This window comes from Panthera pardus, unplaced genomic scaffold (genome assembly GCF_024362965.1).
Source record: "Panthera pardus isolate Hobbes unplaced genomic scaffold, ASM2436296v1 HiC_scaffold_27, whole genome shotgun sequence".
Taxonomy (NCBI): domain Eukaryota; kingdom Metazoa; phylum Chordata; class Mammalia; order Carnivora; family Felidae; genus Panthera; species Panthera pardus.
Genome location: NW_026526843.1, coordinates 93,817,482 through 93,842,056, shown reverse-complemented (window position 1 = coordinate 93,842,056; position 24,575 = coordinate 93,817,482). Strand labels below are relative to the sequence as shown.

Here is a 24,575-nt window from a genome sequence, read left to right as displayed (position 1 = left end):
TGTATAGAAATGCAACCAATTTCTGTACATTGATTTTATATGCTGCAACTTCGCTGAATTCACGTATCAGTTCTTGCACTTTTTTGGTGGAATCTTTCAGGTTTTTCATGTACAGTATTACGTCATCTACAAAAAGTGAGAGTTTGACTTCTTTTTTGCCAATTTGGATGCTTTTATTTCATTCTGTTGTCTCATTGCTGAGACTAGGACTTCTAACACTGTGTTAAACAACAGTGGTGAGAGTGGACATCCCCCGCATGTTCCTGATCTCAGGGGGAAAGCTCTTAGTTTTTCCCCATGGAGGATGATATTAGCTGTGGGACTTTGATATATGGCTTTTATGATATTAAAGTATGTACCTTCTATGCCTACTTTCTTGACGGTTTTTATCAAGGATGTTGTACTTTGTCAAATGCTTATTCTGCATCTATTGACAGGATCATTTGGTTTTTATCTGTTCTTCCATTAACGTGATGTATCACATTGATTTGTGAATTATGAACCAGTCCTGCAGCCCAGGAATGAAGTCCCCTTGTTCATGGTGAATAATTCTTTTAATATACTGTTGAATTTGATTTGCTAGTATCTTGTTGAGAATTTTTGCATCCATGTTCATTGGGGTTATTGGCGTATAATTCTTATTTTTCATGGGGTCTTTATCTGGTTTGGGAATCAATGTAATGTTGGCTTCATAGAATGAGTCTGGAAGCTTTCCTTCTGTTTCTATTTTTTGTATCAGCTTGAGAAGAATAGCTATTAACTATGCTTTCAATATCTGGTAAAACTGCCCTGTGAAGCCATGTAGCCCAGGACTCTTATTTGTTGGGAGATTTTTGATAACCAGTTTAATTTCTTCACTGGTTATGGGTCTGTTCAAATTTTCTCCATTTTGTTGGCATATAATTTCTCATAGTATTCTCTAATAGTTTGTGTTTCTGTGGTGTTGGTTGTGAGATCTCCTCTTTCATTTGTGATTTTATGTATTTGGGTCCTCTTTCTTTTCTTTTTGAGACGTCTGGTTAGGGGTTTATCAATTTTGTTTGTTCTTTCCAAAAACCGACTCTTAGATTTATTGATCTGTTCTTTTTCCTTGGACTGTATATTGTTTATTTCTGCTCTAATCTTTATTATTTCTCTAATATTTATTATTTTTCTTCTTCAGCTGGCTTTGGGCTTTCTTTGCTGCAGTGTTTCTTGTTTCTTTTGCTGTTAGGATAGGTTCTGTGTTTGGGACCTTTCTTGCTTCTTTAGATAGGCCTGGATTGCAATGTATTTTCCTCTTACGACTGCCTTTGCTGCATCCCAAAGGGTTTTGGATGGTCATGTTTTCATTTTCATTTGCTTTCATGTATTTTTAAATTTCTTTTTTAATTTCCTGGTTGGCCCATTCATTCTTTAGTAGGATGTTCTTTAACCTCCATGTATTTGGAGGCTTTTAAAATTTTTTCTTGTGGTTGATTTCAAGTTTCATAGTGTTGTGATTTGAAAATATGCACAGTATGATCTCAGTCCTTTTATATTTGTTGAGGGCTGTTTTGTGACCCCAGTATGTGATCTTTTTTGAGGAATGTGTACATTTGAGAAGAATGTGTATTCTGCTGATTTTGGATGAAAAGTTCTAAATATATCTGTTAAGTTCATCTGGCCCAATGTGTCATTCACAGCCATTGTTTCCTTACTGATTTTCTGTTGCTTTTGAATGAAAATTTCTAAATATATCTGTTAAGTCCATCTGGTCCAATGTGTCATTCATAGCTATTGTTTCCTTACTGATTATCTGCCTAGATGCTCTGTCCATTGTTGTAAGTGGAGCATTAAAGTCCTCTACAATCACAGTATTGTTATCTGTATGTTCATTTATGTTTGTGATTAATTTATTTATATATTTGGGTGTGTTTCCATGTTGGGGGTGTAAACTTTTACAGTTGTTAGCTCTTCTTGATGGTTAGGCCCCCTAATTATGATACAATGTCCTTCTTCATATCTTATTATTGTCTCTATTTTTAAATCTAGTTTGTGTGATATAAGTATGGCTACTCGGCTTTCTTTTGACATGCAGTAGCATGATAGATGGTTTTCCATCCCCTCACTTTCAATCTGCAGGTGTCCTTGTATCTAAAATTAGTCTCTTGCAGGCAGCATACAGGTGGATCTTTTTTTTTTTTTTTTTTTTTTTTTAAATCCGTTCTGATACCTTATGTCTTTTGATTGGGGGATTTAGTAGTCCATTTACCTTCAGAGTGATTATTGTAAGTTATGGATTTGGTGTCCTGGTGTTATCTGTAGGTTTCATGTTTGGTGATGTCTCTGGTCTTTTGTAGTCTTTGCTGCTTTCCACTCACAGAGTCCCCCTTAGGACCTCCTGCAGGGCTGGCTTAGTGGTCATGAACTCCTTTAGTTTTTGTCTAGGAAAGTCTTTATCTCTCCTTCTATTCCAAATGACAGCTTTGCTGGATACACGATTCTTGGCTGCATATATTTCTATTCAGCACATTGAGTATCTCCTGCCACTCCCTTCTGACTTCCTAAGTTTCAGTGGACAGGTATCTTATGACCCTTATGTGTCTACCCTTATAGATTAAGGCCTGTTTTTCCATAGCTGCTTTCAGAATTCTCTTTATCCTTGTATTTTGTAAGTTTCACTCAGATATGTCATGGTGTTGGCATGTTTTTGTTGATTTTGAAAGGAGTTCTCAGTGCCTCCTGGACTTGGATGTCTGTGTCCTTCCTTATATTAAGGAAGTTCTCTGCTATAATTTGTTCAAATAAACCTTCTTCCCCTTTCTGTCTTCTTTTGGAATGCCTATGATAAGGATATTATTTGATTTCATTTCATTGAACCACTTAGGTCTCTAATTCTTCCCTCATAGTCTAGTAATTTCTTTTCTCTCCTTTTCTCGGCTTCATCATTTTCCATTATTTTATTGTCTATTTCACCTATTCTCTGTTCTGCTTCTCTCATCCTTGCTGTCACTGCATCTAGTTTAGTTTGCATCTCATTTACAGCATTTTTAAATTCATCATGACTATTTCTTAGGTCCTTGATCTCTGCAGCAATAGATTCTCTGCTATCTTCTATGTTTTTTTCAAGCTCAGCTATTAGTCTTAGGACTGTTATTCTATTTTAATGTTCACATATATTGTTTATATCTCTTTTGAGCCATTCTCCAGCTGTCATTTCTTCCTTGAATTTCTTTTGAGGAGAATTACTCCATTTCATTATTTTGGCTGGTTTTATGTGTTTTAGTAGCTTGTTCTGACTCCTGTACCTGTGAATACTACTATATTAAAATGCAGTCATACTGTCTAGAGCCTGGCATGTCCAAAAGTGTTTTTGATGTGTGTTGCATGCTATCCATTGTTGCATCTTTGGTTGCTTTTTCTCACTGCTTGTTGTGGTGGATTTGACTTTCCACCAGGTGTTCTTTGATTTTTTCATTGAAGTAACCCTGGAAAAAAGGAATAAGTGGGCAGGGGAAGAAGTCTTATCCCATACAAAGAGAGAAATGACAGGGGTCGAAAAAAATACCAGGCAGAGAATCAAAGAAAGTATAAGCCTTAATCTAGAGAGAGAGGAAAATAAAGAAGAAAAACGTACAGAAAAGGTATAAAAAAATTGAGTAAAAATGCCTGATGAAGCAAACAAACAACCAGAAAAGAGAATGAAAAAAAAATATATGTATACACACACACACACACACACACACACACACACACACACACAGACACAAAATAAGAATTGATCAAAAATCAAATCAGGATCTCTGGGCCTGATTCCAGTGGAAAGAGGTTTAAGAAATGGGGGGTGGTAGAGGGAAAAAGAAGAAAAAAGAGAAGTAAAAGAAGAGAAAAAAATAATAAAAGAATTAAAAAAGAAACAGACTAATATACAAAACATCAGGATAGTTGTCTCTTGGTGCCTGGGGGCTGTTCTGGTCTGGAGCAGAGGCCATCTGGTTTGGTTGGGGTCAGTCCTGCTCTGGTAGATAAGTAGTTACCCAGCACAGAGTGGCAGGGTTTGGTATAAGTGGGTTCTGTCCCCACTGGGGGCTACTGTGATGTTCTCTGAATCCCAGCCATGTTGGTGATGGGGCAGAAAATGGTAACACCCCAACTCTCTTCCCCAGATAGGGTGTCTTAAACCATGCTGTTCAGGCAGCCCTCACATAATAGTGCTGGCGGGCAGCTTGTCCTGCTCCACAGTCTCCTGTGCCTCCTAGGTGCTCTGCTCGGATTCAAACCTGATGTCTTAAAGGATCCTGCACCACAAAACCCAATTCTGGAATAGCGCCAGTCTGCCCAGTCGACAAAGAGCCTCTGGTTGGCGCCTGCAGGGTGTTTTGTCCTTGGAGGGGCAATAAACCCTCTTCCTACAGTACTCGAGGGAGGGGACTGCTCTTGCCCAGTGTGTCCCTGAGATCACTACAGCTCCCAGGGGCTGGCTCCCCTCCCCTCCCAGGCACATGCAAACAGCTGGCTCTGGTCCAGAGAAAGTTGCGTACCCCTGAAAACCCCTATCTTCACTTGTAAGGTTGTTTGCAAAGTAGAAACTGTCGCTCTCTATATTTTTGGTTCCCCAGACTATGGTCTGGAGATGTTTTTCTCTTGTCCAAATACAATCCCACACGTCTCCAGCCTCTCCTCACTTCCTTTTGTCTCTCCACAGAAGGGGTCCCCTCCCCTCCGTACCTATGCCATCCGTTCTCCGTTTTATCTCTTCCACTTTGCAAACACGCGCTTCTGTCCCACTAAGCTGTCTCTTTCCACCTGTGGGGATCCTTCTGCCCCTCAGCAGATTGATTTCCTGGGTGTTCCAGATGACCTGACTTCAATTCAACTGTGTTGGAGGGATGAGGGGGAAATAATGATCCCCCTACTTTTCCACCAGCTTGATTCCTCCCAGACAAATATAATCCTGATGGACGCCACTAGACTGTTAGTTTTTCCCTGAGCAGTTTCTTTTCTCTTTATAAATTATGGTGCCTACCATAGTATTGGCACTCAGAAGTATTAACAATAACATCTGGCACTGGGTGTTTTCGTGGCATCACACACTATGGTAATTGCTTTACATGTCTTATTATCTCTCTACTTGACCACTGCAAAACTAAGAGGTACGCACTATGTTTTTAAGTTTATGGAAACTGCCATCGCATGAAAATGTACCTAACCCTAAGGCAAAATATATATGTGACACTCACTCATCATTCTGTTTAATGTTCCATGCATTTGAATTTTCCTTTGGAGGAAGAACTTGTAAGTCATTCTTTCCATCAAATATTATTTTCTTACTCCAAAGGAAATGATGAATTTAAACAGATAAAGCAGCCCACACCAAATGTGCCTAATATCTCCTGGGTTCTCAATACATTTGAATTATAGAAATGTGTTAATTACTGGTAGCAATATCAGAAGTTCTATCTCTAGGACTGTGAACACATAAAAACAAAAAAGTCTCTGGTAATTGTAATTTTTTACTCTGAAAACTGAATGAGTGATGTTAATAAGTATTTCAGTGTGTTGGGAAACATGAAGGAGAAAGTTTGCTAAATACTGGCATACTTTTTGTCAAATATTTTGATCTGCTTAATAAAATTGGAAAATAAGGTATGCATGTTAGCTTTTAATCAAATTCTCTAGGTCTGTACTCATTTGATAATCTCTCATATAGTATTTCCCTATATTTTGAATTTAATTTAAATAATTTGTTATATAATGTCATTACATTTTTATGCCAGCTCTTATTTTGGATATTAAAATAAATACAATTAAAATATGGTCCATATCTGTTCTTTCTAAATCCTCTGTAGGCACTGTTGAACCATATTCCTCCTTGCAATGTGAAGTAACTTGGCAGCCAGGTTTCAGTTCTCCGGAAAGGGGAGAATTTGTTCTTCACGTCAATGAAGGAAACACAATGACCCTAAAATGTGTTGCACAAGTAATGATTTCCATTGGATATGATTTTTATTTGGAAGACTCTAAATTGGTTGGGCATATATATGTGTGTATAGTTAGGTATATATATATTAGTAAAACTGATTTTCCTTGCAGTATTTTTTTAACTGAATTACCCATCCTCTTGGTACCACTTCTCTACCATAAATGAAGACTTTGCTAAAAAATGGTATTGTGTTACCTAGAATTAACTCAGAAATCCAAGACTTTGGTGCCAATGGTACTAGATTGTTATTAGAGCCTTTATAAACGTAAAATAGCATGAGAGCCACTTAACAATTACTTCATTAAAAGAAAAGAAAAATAGAAAAAATTGTGTTTTTGTCCTACTATAATGCCTTGTTAGAATTCTAGTAGTAATTAATAACTCAGTGTGAAATGGATCATGTAATTTACATATTAAGGAGATATGGAAATTCTTATTTTTATAGAACATACTGCTTATAATAAAAATGAGTAAAGTTAAAACTGCAGTATGTTGATTTTAACATTCTGTGGTAGAGCCCAGAAGGCCTTAAGTTCATGCCTTGTCATCACCAAGAATCCACTTTACTTGTGTACTAAATTTTCTTTCCAATATTGGTAGTAATTTAACAAGTCAATGCTGTTTTATTACATCTCGTCTCTATCTCCAGGCCATGATCATGCTCTTAAATATTTTAGCTATGAAGGAGCTCATAGCCTTAAGAGATAAGAGATTCATCCACTTTAATGATGGCATCAATCAGTACAGTCTTTCCTCTGCTCTAGGCTTGAAATCAGCAGGACCTTACTTTTTTCCCTATGTTTAAATTACTTACTGTTCTTTAAAAAACTTTCTATTGAAGTATATAGTATACACACAGTATATATTATACATACAGAAAAGTATATTATGATTTCCATATTGTTCAGTCTTTACAGACTGATGGCACCTTTGTAACTCACACCCAGATCAACCAGATCAAGAAATAGCATATGACTAATATTCCACAAGAACCATCCTTCCCTCCCCAATTTACAGTTCCAGTCACTCCATCCCTCCCAGAGTCATCACTATCCTTACTTCTAAGGACATAGATTAATCTTTGTTATGAGCTTTATTTAAATGTAATCAAAACATGTGTTCTCTTTTATGTCTGGCTTCTTTTGTTCATCATTAGGTTTGTGGGCTTTGTCTATTCTGAAACGTGTGGTGACAGTGTATTCATTCTCATTCCTGAATAGTATTCCATTGTGTGACTATACCATCATTTTTCTATCACACAGCTGATGGGGATTTGGATTGTTTCAGATTTATCACTACTATAATAGTGCTTCTGTTGACATTTTTATAGATGTATTTTGGTGAATATATGCACATAGTTCTTTAACTGTTGCTTTCATAACTGTGTATGATAAAGTTACTAATAGAAATTTGCTCACATACCCCATGTGTATTTTTTCTAACAGATAAAAGATGAACAATTTAGTAGTTTAGGCTTTGCATTAGTAATGTCATTTATTAGTTACTTTGTGTCAGGCAGGATGCTAAATGCTATTCATGTATTTTCTAATTTAATCTTTACAACAACTCTGTAAGGCTGTATTTATGACTCAGTTGATGGATGAGGAAATGCAGGATTAGGGTGGGTAATTAACAACGGTGAGTTCACACATGCAGTAAATGCTCTAGATGGAATTTCTATCCAGATCTCTTTGCCTCCACAGTCTTTGCTGTTACCCTTTGTTAAAATGTGTCCACTTTCCTACCCTAGGATTGCTTAAAAATAAAGTCTGAGATCTCAATAATGGGTTAGGTTATTTTATGATAAATTCTTGACATCCTTAAAGTTAAATGAATTGTGAAGTGTTTCTCTTAAGAAAGTAAAGATGGAGGAACATGAAGTGATTAAATAAAATGTTCATTGTCATTAATTTATGAAGTATTTAGTTGACCACTTTGTTATGTCAGCTTTGTTTATTTTTTTAATTTTTAAAATGTTTTTTTTAACATTTTATTTATTTTTGAGAGAGAGAGAGAGAGAAAGAGAGAAAGAGAAGTGAGCAGGAGAGAGGCAGAGAGGGAGACACAAAATATGGAGCAGGTTCCAGGCTCTGAGCTATCAGCACAGAGCCTGACATCGGGCTAGAACCCACGAACCGTGAGATCACAACCCTAACCCGAAGTCAGACGCTTAACTGACTGAGCTACCCAGGAGCCCCTATTAGCTTTGTTTACAAATCTATTATTCCAATTCCCCAAGTCATATTCTTCAAATAATTATAAGAAAGTATTAAAACCTCCTAAGACAATAAATAATTCATCATAGATAGAGATAATAGGATGTGGTATAAAGAGCACTGAATAAGGAATTGGACTACTTGAGTTCCAGTTCCCCTTTGTTATTGTTTCCTTTCCTGTGAAATAGGAGAGATAGATAATATCAGCATTTTCACAGAGTGTCCTATGATACTGTAGTTGGGGAAGTTATTTGTGCAGGGTTAAGGAGGAGTTCTGTGCCTAAGTAACTCTGAATCACAGTGAACTACCTCCTCATTCTCAGATAAGCAAAGTGTGCATTATCAACATATTAAGTGCTAAGAGAAGACTTCTAGTAAAAATGTGTCAATATAATTTCATTTGGCACACTATTTCCTATGCTAGGGGACTCTTGAACTCTTTACTTTTGCAGAGCACATGGTAACACCCTGTACATGGTTGGATAGATGATTTCTAAGATCTCCTTCAGTGATTAATCCACATGATTCTAAGTCTCATATTTACTTTCTCCATTGAGTTGTCTTAATCCCCCTGCCTTCCTCCGTTTAGCAGTACGTTTTAGATCTTCCATTCTATTTTTCCTTTCTCTTAAGTACATCATAACATTTGATAACACTTCATATTCTAGAAATTTCCATGAAGCTGAAAAAATTTGAGTCATTTGGTAGGGGATAAAAATATTTATTATTATTTCTATCATAACTTCTCTTTTATTATTAGGTTGGCCACACCAAGGTCGTATTTTTGGAGCCAAGGATCCTCTTCAGTAATAGCCCTCAAGGTTTAACAACTTGGAGGAAAGCGATTCTACACAATGTAGGACAAAACCATGCTTATTTCAAGGTAATGTAGAATCTTGGAATCTTGTTTGGAGCAGATCACATTATAATTTGAATTAGTCTTTTGCCATCAACACTGTAGTGTTGCTTTATAAATTGGCTGATGCTAATATTAGTCTCATAATATTTCGTATGAGACTTATCTGAGTACATTTCATCTACTTTGTCCTTGTAATTTCCCACAATAAGTTTTTCTCCTTTTTTTCCCTCCCTTAGTCTCTCTTTTTCTTCTTACCCTTCTTTTTCTTCCTGTCATTTTGTCTTATTGAAAAGATAATTTGAAAAAATAACACTTCAGAAAGTATCTATTGTTGCTATTACAACTCTATATTTAATTACATGTTTTTCCTTCTTTCTTCATTTTCACTCTATCATCAGGACTATTATGGTAGAAACTGGGACCTAGAGCAAGATCCTTCTAAAGATACTCTTTTTATACTTGTTGTTCCTGATTTGAATTACAGGGTGAGGGGTGTTTAAAGTGGTGATAGAATTTTTTTTGCTTAAAAATATATTAAGATCTCCCAGTAGAGGTTAGTGTTTGAAACTTTTCATTCAGGCTTTGTATCTACATGTCTTCTTCTGCCCAAACGAAAAGAAAAAAAAAAAAAAAAAAACAGAAAAACCCAGATACCTTTATCTATTCTGTTGCTTGAAAACTACTTCTGAGGTCTATTTGCTCCTTCATTCCAAAAATACCTTAGCCAATTTTCCTTTAAATTATTCTGGCTTCAAGCATGGTAGATACTCCTAAATTAGCCTCTGAGAAACCACCCCATAAATCCTTTGGTAAGGTGCTTAGAACTTTTTCGAAGATCAAAATGATATCTTAGGCGTTATGTTATCAAGGAGATAACAGAGAAGAGGAGGGTTATCATCTTGCTCTCTACCCTCCCCCCCCCCCCCCCCCCCAGCCCTGTAATGTTGCTTTCAGTATTTACTGTCAGGAAAAAGACAAACTATCAAAGTAGTATCTAGAATTTTGTCATCTTCTCTAACAGATATGTCTCATCCTTGTAAGTTTTGCAGTGTCTTGAAAACGTTCCAGACAATAAACTTCATCATCTTTTTTTCAATTGGATGCCACCACTACCGAAATTTCTGTTTCCTGGGTTAGGGCTACAAACCCTTCTTGAAGTTTATTTGTGCGTCTAGTGTTTGAAAACTTATTACAAAATCATCTCATGCTCTGTGCCCAGGGTCCTCTCTCTAGGTAGTAGTTTGGAAGCTTTCTTATGAAAGCTTCAGAACAGTAACTTTAAAGGGATAATGTAGCATTTCTGCAAATTTTCACTTACAGGTTTGTGACCAGAGTCTTTTGTCTACCATTAATATTGTTCCATCACAAGGAATAATTCCATTTGGGGGACTAACTGTTCTCAATATCTCCTGTACACCAACTGTAGCAGAAAAATTTGATACAAGAGCAAAGGTATGTTTATGCATATATGTATTCATACCTTATGTATGTCTATGTGGATTTGTTTGGTTGTTTTTAGATATTTATAATAGTAGGTATAATACTGTAAAATGTTGTGTGTGTTTTATTCTTAGAAAACTTGTTTTAATGATTTCTTCTAATGGGAATAGGGTTTAATGGTTTATGATACTAATCAATTGGTTTTAAAATTTGTGTTATTTTTTTTAACAGTTGAGTTACCTCTAAAATATGCAGTTTTTAGAGGTCTGTGAAATAAGCAACTTTATAGAAATGGTTAGCAGAACCTGGCAAGAGGATTTGTAGAAAATATTTTGGTGAAAGTTAGTAATGGAAATTTCTACTAAGTTGAAATGGATACCTTTCATCAGTATGAGGCATTTTTCACATGAAATTAGAATGATGTTTGGTGTCTCTAAGTTGTGCTAAGTCTTCATTAGTCATAGAGGAAAGGATGACTTTTTTACATGACATTAATTAGATATTTGATTTAACTAGATACCTTAAGAAAAATTAATCAATTTTGGAATGTTAATTCTAAGTAGCTTCAATGACTTTATGAATTGTAGGCAAATTCTATATGGTGTTAACATCTATATTTTATAGCATGCATAAAATGTGTACTAGTTTATATTCTTAGAGCTATTTAAATAGGAAAAGATATTACCTTGATTTTAGAGGCTTCTCTAAGTGATCGCTAAACAGAACAAATAAAACATAAGATCAGTCTCTGATAAATGTTATTATAAACTCAAGGAGTGGAATACTCTTTTTTTAAAATTTTTAATGTTTATTTATTTTTGAGAGAGAGAGAGAGAGAGAGAGAGAGAGAGAGAGAGAGAGAACACGAGTGGGGGAGGGGCAGAGAGAGAGGGAGACACAGAATCCAAAGCAGGCTCCAGGCTCTGAGCTGTCAGCACAGAGCCAGATGCGGGGCTCAAACTCACAAACCGTGAGGTCGTGACCTAAGCTGAAGTCATACGCTTAACTGACTGAGCCACCCAGGTGCCCCAAGGAATGGAATACTCTTGATATTCAGTCTAATGATCAACTGTGTATATTTACTTACATTAGAAATGATAGGTACACTTATCAAATCAAAATGAATAGTTTTGGATATATTCTCTATTTTATCCTTAATTTCCCCTAACAGTTAATTTTTAAATAATTTGACAATATTATTAATGTGATAAACACCAAAAATTGTCCCAAATAAACCATCAAATGATTGTATCTTACTTTTAAAAAGAAATATGTATTGAAGGGTGTTTATAAATTATATATTGTGGTATATGGTCTGAGATTTCAGCAGAATTTTTTTATATAATATTCTGGAAAACAAAAAATAATGCCACTAAAATACAGATTTTACTAAAAGATTAATTTCTACTGTATTTTAGAAGGTTATGCTGTTTTTACAATGCTTACCTTTTTAACAAAATATAATAAGATTCATTTATTCATCCGCTCAACACATATTTCCTGGGCACAAATTTTATGTTAGTTTCTGTCGTAGATTCAGTGGATGACAAATGATGCGGAGGTGGGTAAAAAACAGCCCTGAAAAGTTGAGATTATGTATGGGGTTCATCAATGAAGAACATGTTGATTTGTAATTTCCTCTGAATCATTAAATGATGCTTTTTATGATTTTAGTCAAGTATTTTGTTTTTATAGTATATATTCTTTAAATAAAATTTGGAAGTTGTATAATATTATGAATATACTGATTTAGTTAATAAAATTAAATGGCACATAGCTTTCCCCAATAATTTTGAACAAATGATAATTTGGAGTTTATTTGCCTATGTACACTGTCACTGACTTTCTGTGGAAAGGGTACAATATATTCATATCATACAATATACAGAAAGTATAGTGTCACTGAGTTTCTGTAGAAAGGGTAAAATACATTCATATCTCTTTCTTAGATATATATTTAGATTTAAATCCAGACTTGTTATACTCTATTCTTATACAGGTAAGGCTTTCAGCGAATGCTGTTATTGTGGTTCTGAGATTTTGCTTAGACACTTTAATATTCAGTTAATCTACATTTCTAATTTTGTAGGAATTCGTGAAACGAAATTCTTATTTCACTATCTTAATTTTCCTGGAGGCAGTTGAGTGTTCAGGTAGTCCTTTGTTCAAATTTAGCCACTGCTGTTCTGAGACATCAAGAAAAAAGCAAAATCCTCTGCCTCTCTGAGCCTCAATTTTCCTGAGTTGGAAATTAGGATATTCATATTAACGACCTCACAGGATACTGAGGAATAATAAGGAGACAATGTATTTAGCACGATTCCTGGCCCATTTACTCAGCAATGTTTTTTAGCTACTTTCATTATTATGGTCATTGTGGATGTTAGTGTCTCGCCATGGGAAGAAGTGTTTGTACTCAGTGCCCTGTCTGTTTTAATGTTGAATAATCTCTTGAAATTAGGTAAATACAAAAGGGATACAGGGAGTGGCAATAACATCTAGTCACATGGGTAGAACTCTGTCATCAAACTCATAAGCTGTGAACTGGTCCTGCTTGTGGTGTAGGTTTTTGAGAGTTGAACATTCATTCCTCTTAGGAACAAATTCTGCATAACAAGAAATGCGATGACAACTGCCAGAATAAATCTTGTGACATTTATAATATGGTATGAGTATTTGAATTTTAAAATATTACGAAATGCCAGGTAACACTTTAGCAAGATGCGAGGAAATTTTAATGCGGTTTCTACAAAGTTTTATATTTCTCTTAAATAAGGTTGCTATTCGCCATGCAAATGTCAAAGACCTTAGGATTGGTGGATCTGTTGAGATTGCTGATGTGGAAATTAACCCGGTGAGTACATTACCTATTTGTGGAACTGGTTTATAAGTGTGGTGACTTGTGTTTTGTGTCCCTAGTCAACCCATTTATGTTTAAAAATACTTTATTATATAATACTTTGGCACATCGAAATTTATATATGTAATATAAGTGATGAAGCAGAATATGAAATGAAGGTTTAATTATTTACCACTGAACGAGGTGGCTGGGTGGCTAGACACAGAAGCTGAATCAGACTCCAGGCTCTGAGCTGCCAGCACAGAGCCTGACACAGGGATCGAACTCTCAGACCGCAAGATCATGACCTGAGCTAAAGTTGGATGCTCAACCAGCTGAGCCACCCAGGCGCCCCTGGCTCGTTCATTTTTGAGCTTTGTAACAAACATGTGCTGTGTGTAGTCTTTGGTGAGTTAGTTTTAACTGACTGTTATATTTGCAAAGTTTATCTAAATTGTGTGTAGCTGTATTTTTTTCCTTCTCACTTCTGCTTAGTAGTCTGTTATGTTGTAGTAGACCTGTTGTAATTTGTAGATCCATTCCGCTGTCCATTCAATGAAGTGTTTCTGTTTTCTGGTTACTACAAACATGACAGCTGGGAACATTTGTGTACATATCTTACAAGGTACAAATGCCAGTGTTTCTCTAGGAGTGGAGTTGCTGAGTCGCAGAATATGTGCATTTTTGGCTTCACAAGATAGTTTCCATATTTTCTTCTCAAGTTTCCAATACCCCACATCCTTTTTTTTCCATAAGTTGTATTGTAAGACTTCATGTTTATCTATCTATTAAGTATAAAATGATATCTCACTGTGGTCTTGATTTGCATTTTCTGAACTATAGTTGTATATATGTATGTATGTATTTTTAATGTTTATTTATTTTTGAGAGAGAGAGTGTGCAGGGATGGAGGAAGGGCAGAAAGAGGGAGACACAGAACTCGATGCGAGCGACAGGCTCCACACCGTCAGTACGGAGCCTCATGTGGGGCTCGAACTCACGAACTGTGAGATCGTGACCTGAGCTGAAGTCGGATGCTTAACCGACTGAGCCATCCAGGCACCCCTAGTTGTATTTATTTTTTAAATCATTGCTCTGTACCCTGCTAAAACTTTGTCCTACAATTGACAGAGTACATACACACACATACTTTTTTTTTTTTTTTCCCCTGGCAAGTCTCTCAGGAATTAAGTCTGGTCTCATCTACCCAAAAAATTTAACTGTAATCCTTCAAAGCAGGCTCATATGCCCCTCCATTGTGGAATTTATAACATGTTACAAACATCTTAAACTCTGGGAACATCTTCATCATAGCATTTGTCCTATTATTTTGAGGTCATCTGCACATCTGTTTTTGTCTCCCACTAGTACTGCAGCACCTGACACCATTCTGGTGCTGAATTAAATTGAGCAGATCTTGATGAGGCTGCCAGTGCCTCCAGTAGGGCCTCATTTCTATTCTGTACTTTAATGGCATCACCACAATTCTAGTGTCTTGCTTTAAGTTATAATTTTCTTTTATTTAACTAATTTTTTTTTAATGTTTGTGTATTTTTGAGAGAGAGAGAGAGGGAGGGAGGGAGGGAGAGAGGGACACACAGAATCTGAAGCAGGCTCCAGGCTCTGAGCTGTTAGCGCAGAGCCTTAGGTGGGGGCTTGAACTCAAGGACCGTGAGATGATGACCTGAGCCGAAGTCAGACACTTAACTGACTGAGCCACCCAGGTGCCCCGTTGAGTTATAATTTTCTAACCTTTATTTTATTTGGTGTTGAAGACATGATAAGTCCACATCAATTGGCAAATACTAGGCTAGCTTGTCCAAGACTGTGGTGATTCTTTGAGACTAAACCCTTAGTATCCAGAGTGCTTTTTTCCATTGCTATAGTGTTTCTCCTTGAACAATATTAGAAGTATATGGAGACTTTTACTATTTAATTTCCACACCCTAAAGGAATTTGTGGCATGCTTTGCATGTTATGGTACAATCGAGTAATTTTTTAAGACTTGATATTAATATATATCAATATTCCTTAATATGTTGAATTTTAAGCATAGCTGCCTAGCTGCCTTTTAAAAATAATATTCTGGCATCACCAGATATTATCAGTAATACATGTATTTATTTTTATTTTTTAAAAGATTTTTAAAGTTTATTTTTGAGAGTGAGTGAGCAGAGGAGGGGCAGAGAGAGAGGGAAAGAGAGAGTCCCAAGCAGGGTACACGCTCTCAGCACAAAGCCCAACGTGGGGCTCAGACTCACAAACCATGAGATCATGTCCTGAGCTGAAATCCAGAGATGGACGTTTAACCGACTAAGCCATCCAGGCACCTTTGTCAGTAATACATTTAATAACTGTATGGCATGGAATATGTATCTTAAAAACAATTATGAAATTTTATCCGAATGAACATATGGACAAGACCGGCGTGGCAAAAGAGGAGTGATTTTTGTGCAAATACAAAGCATCAGACTTTTATTACCCATATCGGATTTTACAGATTTCACCTGTAGAACTAGGTTGACATTATAAGTGAAACAGATAGTGGCCATTTGACCGTAATGCAATATTTTCCTCAACATTTCTCTTTAATGTTATGTATAATTCTTTTACTTAGAAACTGTAAGGCTAAAATGTAGTAATTCTGCCAAAAGAGGAATCCTACAGAATTTTGTGATGTCAGCACATGCTTGGCACGTCTGCTGAAGTTAAGATACATTCAATGGCACAAAAACAGACACTCAGATCAATGGAACAGAATAGAGAACCCAGAAATGGATCCACAAACGTATGGCCAACTAATCTTTGACAAAACAGGAAAGAATATCCAATGGAATAAAGACAGTCTCTTTAGCAGGTGGTGCTGGGAAAACTGGACAGCGACATGCAGAAGAATGAAGCTGGACCACTTTCTTACACCATATACAAAAATAAACTCAAAATGGTTGAAAGACCTAAACATAAGACAGGAAGCCATCAAAATCTTCGAGGAGGAAGCAGGCAAAAACCTCTTTGACCTTGGTTTCAGCAACTTCTTACTCAACAGGTCTCTGGAGGCAAGGGAAACAAAAGCAAAAATGAACTATTGGCACCTCATCAAAATGAAAATCTTCTGCACAGCGAAGGAAACAATCAGCAAAACTAAAAGGCAACCAACGGAATGGGAGAAGATATTTGCAAATGACATAACAGATAAAGGGTTAGTATCTAAAATCTATAAAGAACTTATCAAACTCAACACCTAAAAAACAAATAAACCAGTGAAGAAATGGGCAAAAGACATGAGTAGACACTTCTCCACAAAAGACATCCAGATGGCCAACTGACACATGAAAAGATGCTCAACATCACTCATCATCAGGGAAATACAAATAAAAACCACAATTAGATACCACTTCCCACCTGTGAGAATGGCTAACATGAACAACTCAGGCAACAGTAGATGTGGTCGAGGATGCGGAGAAAGAGGATCTCTTTTGCACTGCTGGTGGGAATGCAAACTCGTGCAGCAACTCTGGAAAACAGTATGGAGGTTCCTCCAAAAATTAAAAGTAGAACTACTCTACAACCCAGCAATTGCACTACTAGGTATTTATCCAAGGGACACAGGTATGCTGTTTCGAAGGGACACATGAACTCCCATGTTTATAGCAGCACTATCAACAATAGGCAAAGTGTGGAAAGAGCCCAAATGTCCATCGATGGATGAATGGATAAAGAAGATGTGGTATATATATATACAATGGAGTATTACTCAGCAATCAAAAAGAATGAAATCTTGCCATTTACAACTACGTGGATGGAGCTAGAGGGTATTATGCTAAGCGAAATTAGAGAAAGACAAATATCATAGACTTCACCCATATGAAGACTTTAAGATACAAAACAGATTAACATAAGGGAAGCAGGGGCGCCTGGATGGCTCAGTCGGTTGGGCATCAACTTCGGCCCAGGTCATGATTCACGGTTCATGAGTTCGAGCCCCGCATCGGGCTCTGTGCTGACAGCTTGGAGCCTGGAGCCTGTTTCGGATTCTGTCTCTCTCTCTCCGCCCTTCCCCTGCTCGCATTCTGTCTCTCTCTCTCTCTCTCTAAAATAAATAAAAACATTAAAAAAATTAAAAAACGAAAAACAAAAAATAGCTGCATCTTAAACTCACCAAGTTGTGCACATTAAAAAACAATACATTCGATAAACATGACTTACATATATTTAAGCTAGGTTTCAGGTACTAGAGATATAAAAATGAATCAGGCCTAAGGTCCACTAGGAGAGACAGATCTGTAAACAAATAACCAGTCTTTATGATGTAATGGTAAGTAAATATAAGGAAGAGAAGTAGTTCTGAGCACAGCATAATAAATTTTGGTTTATCTAACTGGGATTTGAAGGATACATAATATTTTATCAGGCAATTTCAAGTTAGAGAAAAGCCTTCCTAACAGAAGGGACACATTGATAAAGACACAGAGGGTGAAGCATCAGGTATTGGTTGGAAATGACAGGTCATATAGCTTGCTGAAGTATGAAGTCATGGGGTAAGAGTGGAGCTAGGTGAGGCAGGGGAAGGTCAAGATGAGCTTTATGAGCCCTGCTAACAAACTTGGGCTTTGTGTGGAAATTGAAGGAGAATCATCACATTTTAAGATAGGAAGTGATATGATCAGATTTACGGTTAGTTTAATTTGTGACTTAGTTGTGGAGGGGAGAATTGGAGAAAGTTCAGGTCAGAAATGAAATGAAAAGTGATGAGTTACTAACTTCATACAATTATGTTAGGGATAAGAGGTGAAGGAGGCAGAATGAACAGGATTTGGTAACTGATTACATATAGGAGGTAGGGGGAAGGAAGGAAAATGTGACCAATTTTTATAGCATACTGTAGTTAATGTCCTTGATAAGAAATAACAGTGTAAAGTTTTTATCAAGGTGTAACTAACATATAACATTATCTTAGTTTTAGGAGTACCACATAATGATCTGATATTTGTATGTGTCGCAAAATGATCACCATAATAAATCCAGTTAATGTATTTCACCAAGCATAGTTAAATACTTTTTCTTGTGATGAGAACTTTAAGATTCTTAAAGTATAATTTTTGGTTTACATTATTTTCATAGAATATTACTCTGCTTTCTAATTCTTTCTCTTTTTTAAATTTTAGGGCGTATTTAACTTCAGTGGTACCTATGTTGGCGCTACTCAGATTATTCCATTTATAATAAAAAACAAAGGTATAACACGTGCCAGAGTGGAATTTAATCTACAAGACTTTGAATATTTTTCTCTGGACTTCCAACGTAAATTAGGTATATTTTTTATACTATATTAATACTCTTTTAAACAGTTTTAAGTTGCTTTAAGGTACGATTTTGAAAAATACTGTAAGTCAAGGGCAGTTGTTCTTAAATGTTTTTAATTACTCAGTGCATGCTTTTCTTATGGGTTATACTCTATAACTCATCATGGTTTTATTTCTGGAAACATACCAATATTAATATAAGAATATTTTGCTAATGCATAACATATAACTATGCTTATGAGTTGATTTAATATAGTTAGTTAAGACTGTTATGTGTAAGTATATATTATAAATGAAAATGAAATTATTAATTGCTAATTTTAATTGCCCAAGAATTTCAGGTAAATGTCTGTGGAGAGCTATCTGTTTACTCATGTATTAAGTATCTTTATGTCACATTAAGTTTAAAAGATAGGCACTTCTTTTTTTTAAATTTTTTTTTTTTAAGTTTTTAATGTATTTATTTGGGAAGAGAGAGCACAAGCAGGGGAGGGGCAGAGAGAGAGGGAGAGAGAAAATCCTAAGCAGGCTCCAAGCTGTCAGCACAGAGCCCAATGCGGGGCTTGATCTCACAAACTGTGAGATCATGACCTGAACTGCAGTCAAGAGTTGGACACTAACTGACTGAGCCACCCATGTGCTCCAAAAGATAGGTGCTTCTATAAAGACATTTCATTTGTTTACTCCAGCGGTTGGCACAGTAAGGCCTGTGGCTAAATCTGGCCTGAAATGTGTTTTTATACATAAAGTTTTATTGGAGTACAGACCCACTCATTTGCTTGCATATTATTTATGGCTCCTTGCATATTATAATGGCAGAGTTGAACAGTTGTGATAGAAACCATATGGCTTGAAAAGCCTACAGTATTTAGTATCTGGACCCTTACAGAAAAATCTTGCCAACCATTGGTTTGGTCATTTCTTCTTCCATAAATATTTGTTGAATACCAATTATAGGCTAGACACTAGACTTTGAGTCTTTAAAGAAAAGAAATTTTCTATGTTCTTAAGAAGTGAACAGTAAGTTTATCAGTCAGGGTCTCAGTAGTCAACAGATCACTCATTCAAAGGGTTTAACTGAAGAGAATTTAAGGAAGGAATTTATCTATGGAGGTGGGAGTTGGGTTAAAAGAAATCAATAAGGGGGGACACCCATGTGGCTCAGGTCATGATCTCATGGTACATGGGTTTGAGCCCGCGTCAGGCTCTTTGCTGACATCTCGGATTCTGCACCCTGCTTTGGGTTCTTTCCCTCTCTCTCTCTGCTCCTCCCCCGCTTGTGCAATCTCTCACTCTCCCAAAAATAAATAAACTTAAAAAATCAACAAGGGATGGAAGCTACTACTACCTCCACACCTGAAGGAGTAAGAGGAGGCAAGATATTACTGGAGCCTCATGATCAGTGAAACTATGCAAGAGGGACCAACTGATAAGAGCTTTAGCTGTAATGGAGTCCAGTGATTGCCAGAACGGTGGCCAATGCAGTAAAGACATGAGAGCATAAATACCCCCTACCTTCTGACATCCCACTGCTATGTCTCCCTGTGGTTGAACCGAATCAGAGGCAGAAGAACAACGGGGTCTAGCTGAATCGACCTGTAGAATTCAGGACAGAGCAGTACAGAGCAAGATGGCTATTGAATCTAAGTGATAAATGAAGACCACCTGTAACAGGACAGCTGGACAGAAAATCAGGTTATTACCATATAGCATGGCAGATGCTATAAGACAAGGCAGTACATGATGCTAAGGGAGCATATGTCAGGAAAACTCGTTGAGAATCAGTAGTAAGGAAAGATTTCTTGGAGAAGCTGATGCCTAATCTGAGTCTTGAAGAATGAGGAGGAGATACACAAGAAAAGGAAATATGTGAACGAGTGTAAGCAGAGGCCTAGAAATGAGTTAATATGGCAAGTAGTTCAGGATGTGTACAGCATGGAGGAACTGGACTACACAGGCAAGTGAGACCCAGGTTACTAAGGATCTTTTCTGGACTTTTATCCTCGAGGTTAGGCAGCACCATTAAAGGATATATTATCCAGGCAGTGGTGTGATTTAGGCTCACATTTTGCTAATTTTTCTTTTGAAGCCAAGTTGAGAATGGGCTGGGGGAACATGTGGGAATGAGAAGGGCAAGACCAGAGGGAGATTAGCGAGGGATTGTGGCCCTAAATGTGAGAACTGATGAAAGCCTGAGCACAGGCAGTGGTGCTGGAGATGGGAAGGAAGGGAGTGCCACGGTCCTGAGATAGTACAAATACTCTGACTTGGTTACTGTGTGGACGCAGGTATTAGGGAAGAGGAGCAAGGCTCCAGTGTTTCCCGGCTTTTGGTTGTAAGAGGTAGGTGACTGGAAGTACACTTCATATCTGATGTAATATAGAAGGAGGATCAGGTTTAGGTGAGCATGCTGTGTGAGGACACTGTGCCCTAGCTCAGGAATGATTACAGTAGGCAGTTGGAAATACATATGAAGTCTATATTTTTTTTTCAGTCTCAGTATTGTGACTTCAGTTGCTTAACACTTTACTCTTGCCCTCTGCCTCATATACTCTCATGCACCTTGTTCAATGGATCACAGACCCTTCGCTCTTCTCTAAAGCTAGCCTGCAGAGGGCATTTGTTTCTACACTTTGGCCTTAGCCCTGGGTCAAGCCTTCCTTCTAGGCCACTTCTTTATCTTTTCCAATTTTCCCTTGCCTCCAAGCTTTTCTCCTCATACCTTTTTCAGAGAGTGGTCTCCTTAAAGCAAGGATCTTATCACATATGTCCTCTGCTCACAGAGTTTTGCTGGGGGGCACCTGGGTGGCTCAGTCGGCTAAGCATCTGACTCTTGATTTCTGCTCAGGTCATAGTCTCACAGTTTGTGAGATTGAGCCCCGCGTCAGGGTATCACAGCACGGAAACTTCTTGAGATTCATTCATTCATTCATTCTCTCTCTCTCTCTCTCTCTCTCTCTCTCTCTCTCTCTCTGCCCCTCCTCTGCTGGCGTGCATGTTTTCTCTCTCAAAATAAGTAAATGAACATTAAAAAAAACTTTTTGCTGGCTTCCTGTTACCAATAGCAGTGATTCTTAGCAGCAGGCTGCTGACACAGTCTAGGAGTACTTCCCTTGATCTTAATAATTATTAACAATTTACAATAAAGTTTATACTTAAAGTGTTCTGAAAAATGTATGCTGTTATTATTAAGTATTTGACCACATAACTACCCTTCTGCAACAAATTAGACGGTTTTTCTCATGGTCATTTCACAATTATTGGATAGAGGACTTAAGGGAGAGGAAGTGTTGAGAGCCATTTAGGTAGGACTGCACCTTGTCTTTCCAGTCATCTTTCCCCTTGTAGGTTCCCGCCTCTCTCTCTCTCTCTCTCTCTCTCTCTCTCTCTCTCTGCTGTAGCCAGACTGTGTTCCACATTTCCTTCCAGTGGCCCTGGGTTCCCTTCTCCTAGGATGCTTCTTCTTCTGTTCCTGGTGCCTGCGATCCCACCACTTTTATAAATTAGCTTCAGCCTTACAAGTCCCTAGGAGTCATTAACCCCATCCCCATCCCTGTCCAGTTGTTTAAATTATTTTTTTAATCTTTACTCACTTAGGACATTGTGTAAGTCTCATTATAGTACTAACAATTTCTGTCTTGTATCAAAAAGAGCTGTGTACCTGTTTGACTCCCCTACCACACTGTGAGTTCTTTGAGGTCAAGGACTATGTAAGTTTTCTTTTCTACTAGACTTACCCAATATGGTGCTGTGTACATTATAGGCACTTAAGAGATACTTTTTGAAGCTGTCTTGCATTATTGCATTTCATAAACTATATGTTAATAAATATTACAATGATATTTATGAAAATTTATTTGTATTGTATATATTCCTAATGTATTTATGAATATTTATTCCTCTTTTTATTATATTTTCTGTCTTGTAGATATATACTCATTCTAGGTGGGTACTCTTTCCTGTATAATATGTATATCTTTTCCCACATTACAAACAGTGCTGGTGTTAATACACACTTCATGGGCTTTTCAGTCATCTAATGGTTTTTACGTTATACCTCAAAGTGAGTGAAATTGAATAAGTTGAAGGAGAGTGCAGTCAGTGAGTTATCGAAGTTCTTTTCCTGACAGGTGATTGAAATAATTACCATTCCTTGGGTTAATCAGAAAACTCTAGGGAGAAAAAAGGATTTTTAGAATTGTTTAGTGAGGACAGAAGTTCTACTGTAACAAACATTTGATCTTCCAGGAACTTCTTTTAGAAATTTATTTAAGTGGTTTTAATTATTGACCCTGAAGCTTGCATTATTATTTGACAGTTGTTTCTTTATCTTCACCTAATGCTTTCGTATCTAGAGTGATTCCATTTTGTCAAAGAGTGACCTTGTATAAAATTCTGCTTTTCTTCTTTGTGGACACTTGGAGCCATCAGGAGGAGGTCTGGGTCTTCGCTGCTCTGTCTTTGCTGGAGAATGAGACCCTCACTTTCTTGGATCTACGATTCGGTCCATTACCTGACTTTGACCTTCATTCCTTTCTACATTCATCTGAATATGACTGTGATATGCTGCTTCGACTTTGGAGGTTTTTAAAACTGGGTTTACCGTCCATTTGCTGATTAAATATGTTTGTTCCATTTTTGAATGTCAATTTGGCTGATTAGAACCATGGTATTAGGAGCAATTTTTTAACCAACAGCAAGTTTATGAAGTCCTGCACAGATACTTTAGCAACTGCTTTTTGATTGTTATAGACATGCCTATGAGGTTTCTCAAAGTTTCATTTTCCACATTTAACAGTGGTATTATAGATATGTATCTGACTTTAAAAAAATGTTCTTTTTTATGTCTTTTAGGGCATTTCACAGACCCTGCATTTCCTGACATATATTCTCTGGAGGTAGAGGAAGGGACATCTCTGGAATGTGGCATAGCATTTTCTCCCAAAGAAGTATGTTCAGCTTTCTATTACTCATTTTACTGGGGAGTAGTGGAATTAGATAATCCTAACTCAGAAGCTCTCAAAGGTCATCTAAGCTCTTTTTGTGGTGGGTCTTTTTCTTACTTGTAAACATGCCTTGGTATACCTTTTAATTCGGTAAAATGATTACTAGAGCTGTCTGGCTCATGCTTCCAGAGTCTCATGAGGTACAGAAAACACATACAAGGAACCTAGGGTCTCAGTTACGTTCTTTACAAAGTTCAGTATATGGCATGTTATGAAGGAAAGTTGAGGCTAACCCCAAAATCACTTATATTTGAGCTAGCATGTGCTTTGTACTTACATTTAAATGGGTATGTTTAATGCTTTTAGAATCACTACTTGAAATTACCAAAGATGTGCTGTGAGGATTTAAGAGGGGTTCCTATGATTCTGGTTCTTTTTATAGTATCCCTTGATGTTTAGTAATTTCAAAACAACAAACAAAATCAAAGAAAACACCTTTCCTGGAATATGCCCAGGAACAAGGGGTACCACTGGCAAAATTTCAGGAGCCATTTCTCATATATTTTTACTTCAGAAGTTTTGCAAAAGTGCCAGGAGAGAGCTTCTTGCTGCTCTCAATGTGAGAAGTCATGTTGATGGGGTTCTTGAGCACATGGCTAAGAATTGTTAAGACATCTTTGGTACAAAAAGGTGATTTTATTAAAGCACGGGGACAGGAACCGTGGGCAGAAAGAGCTGCACTGGGGTTGTGAGGAGTGACCGATGATAGACTTTTAAGTTAGTATAGGTTAGGGATAGTATAAGTTTCTAGGGAATTTGAAAGCAAGGCTTTCAGGACCTTGAGGGGCTAGCTATTATTAAGATAAGGTTACTTTTAGTCTTTAATAAAACAAAAACATTAAGGAAGTCAGGCAGCCATGAGTTGCTTGAGGAAGGTCATGCTCTACATGTTTCAGGTGTCTGTCAGTGAGCTGCATGCTATAAGGAGATTTAATTTAAGCTAAGTTTCTCTTGCCTTTGTTTCCCTC

General features: G+C 37.0%; 1 protein-coding gene across 1 annotated transcript in view; it reads left to right on the top strand.

Moving 5' to 3' along the window:
• Nucleotides 1-24,575, top strand: part of CFAP47 (cilia and flagella associated protein 47) — a 546,469-nt gene that overhangs the window by 69,557 nt on the left and 452,337 nt on the right. Inside the window, exons 16-21 of the mRNA XM_053891727.1 lie at nt 5,811-5,941; nt 8,921-9,043; nt 10,340-10,471; nt 13,236-13,313; nt 18,464-18,608; nt 23,456-23,550. Of these exons, the coding sequence (XP_053747702.1) occupies nt 5,811-5,941; nt 8,921-9,043; nt 10,340-10,471; nt 13,236-13,313; nt 18,464-18,608; nt 23,456-23,550 (704 nt within the window). The remainder of the gene's footprint in view (nt 1-5,810; nt 5,942-8,920; nt 9,044-10,339; nt 10,472-13,235; nt 13,314-18,463; nt 18,609-23,455; nt 23,551-24,575) is intronic.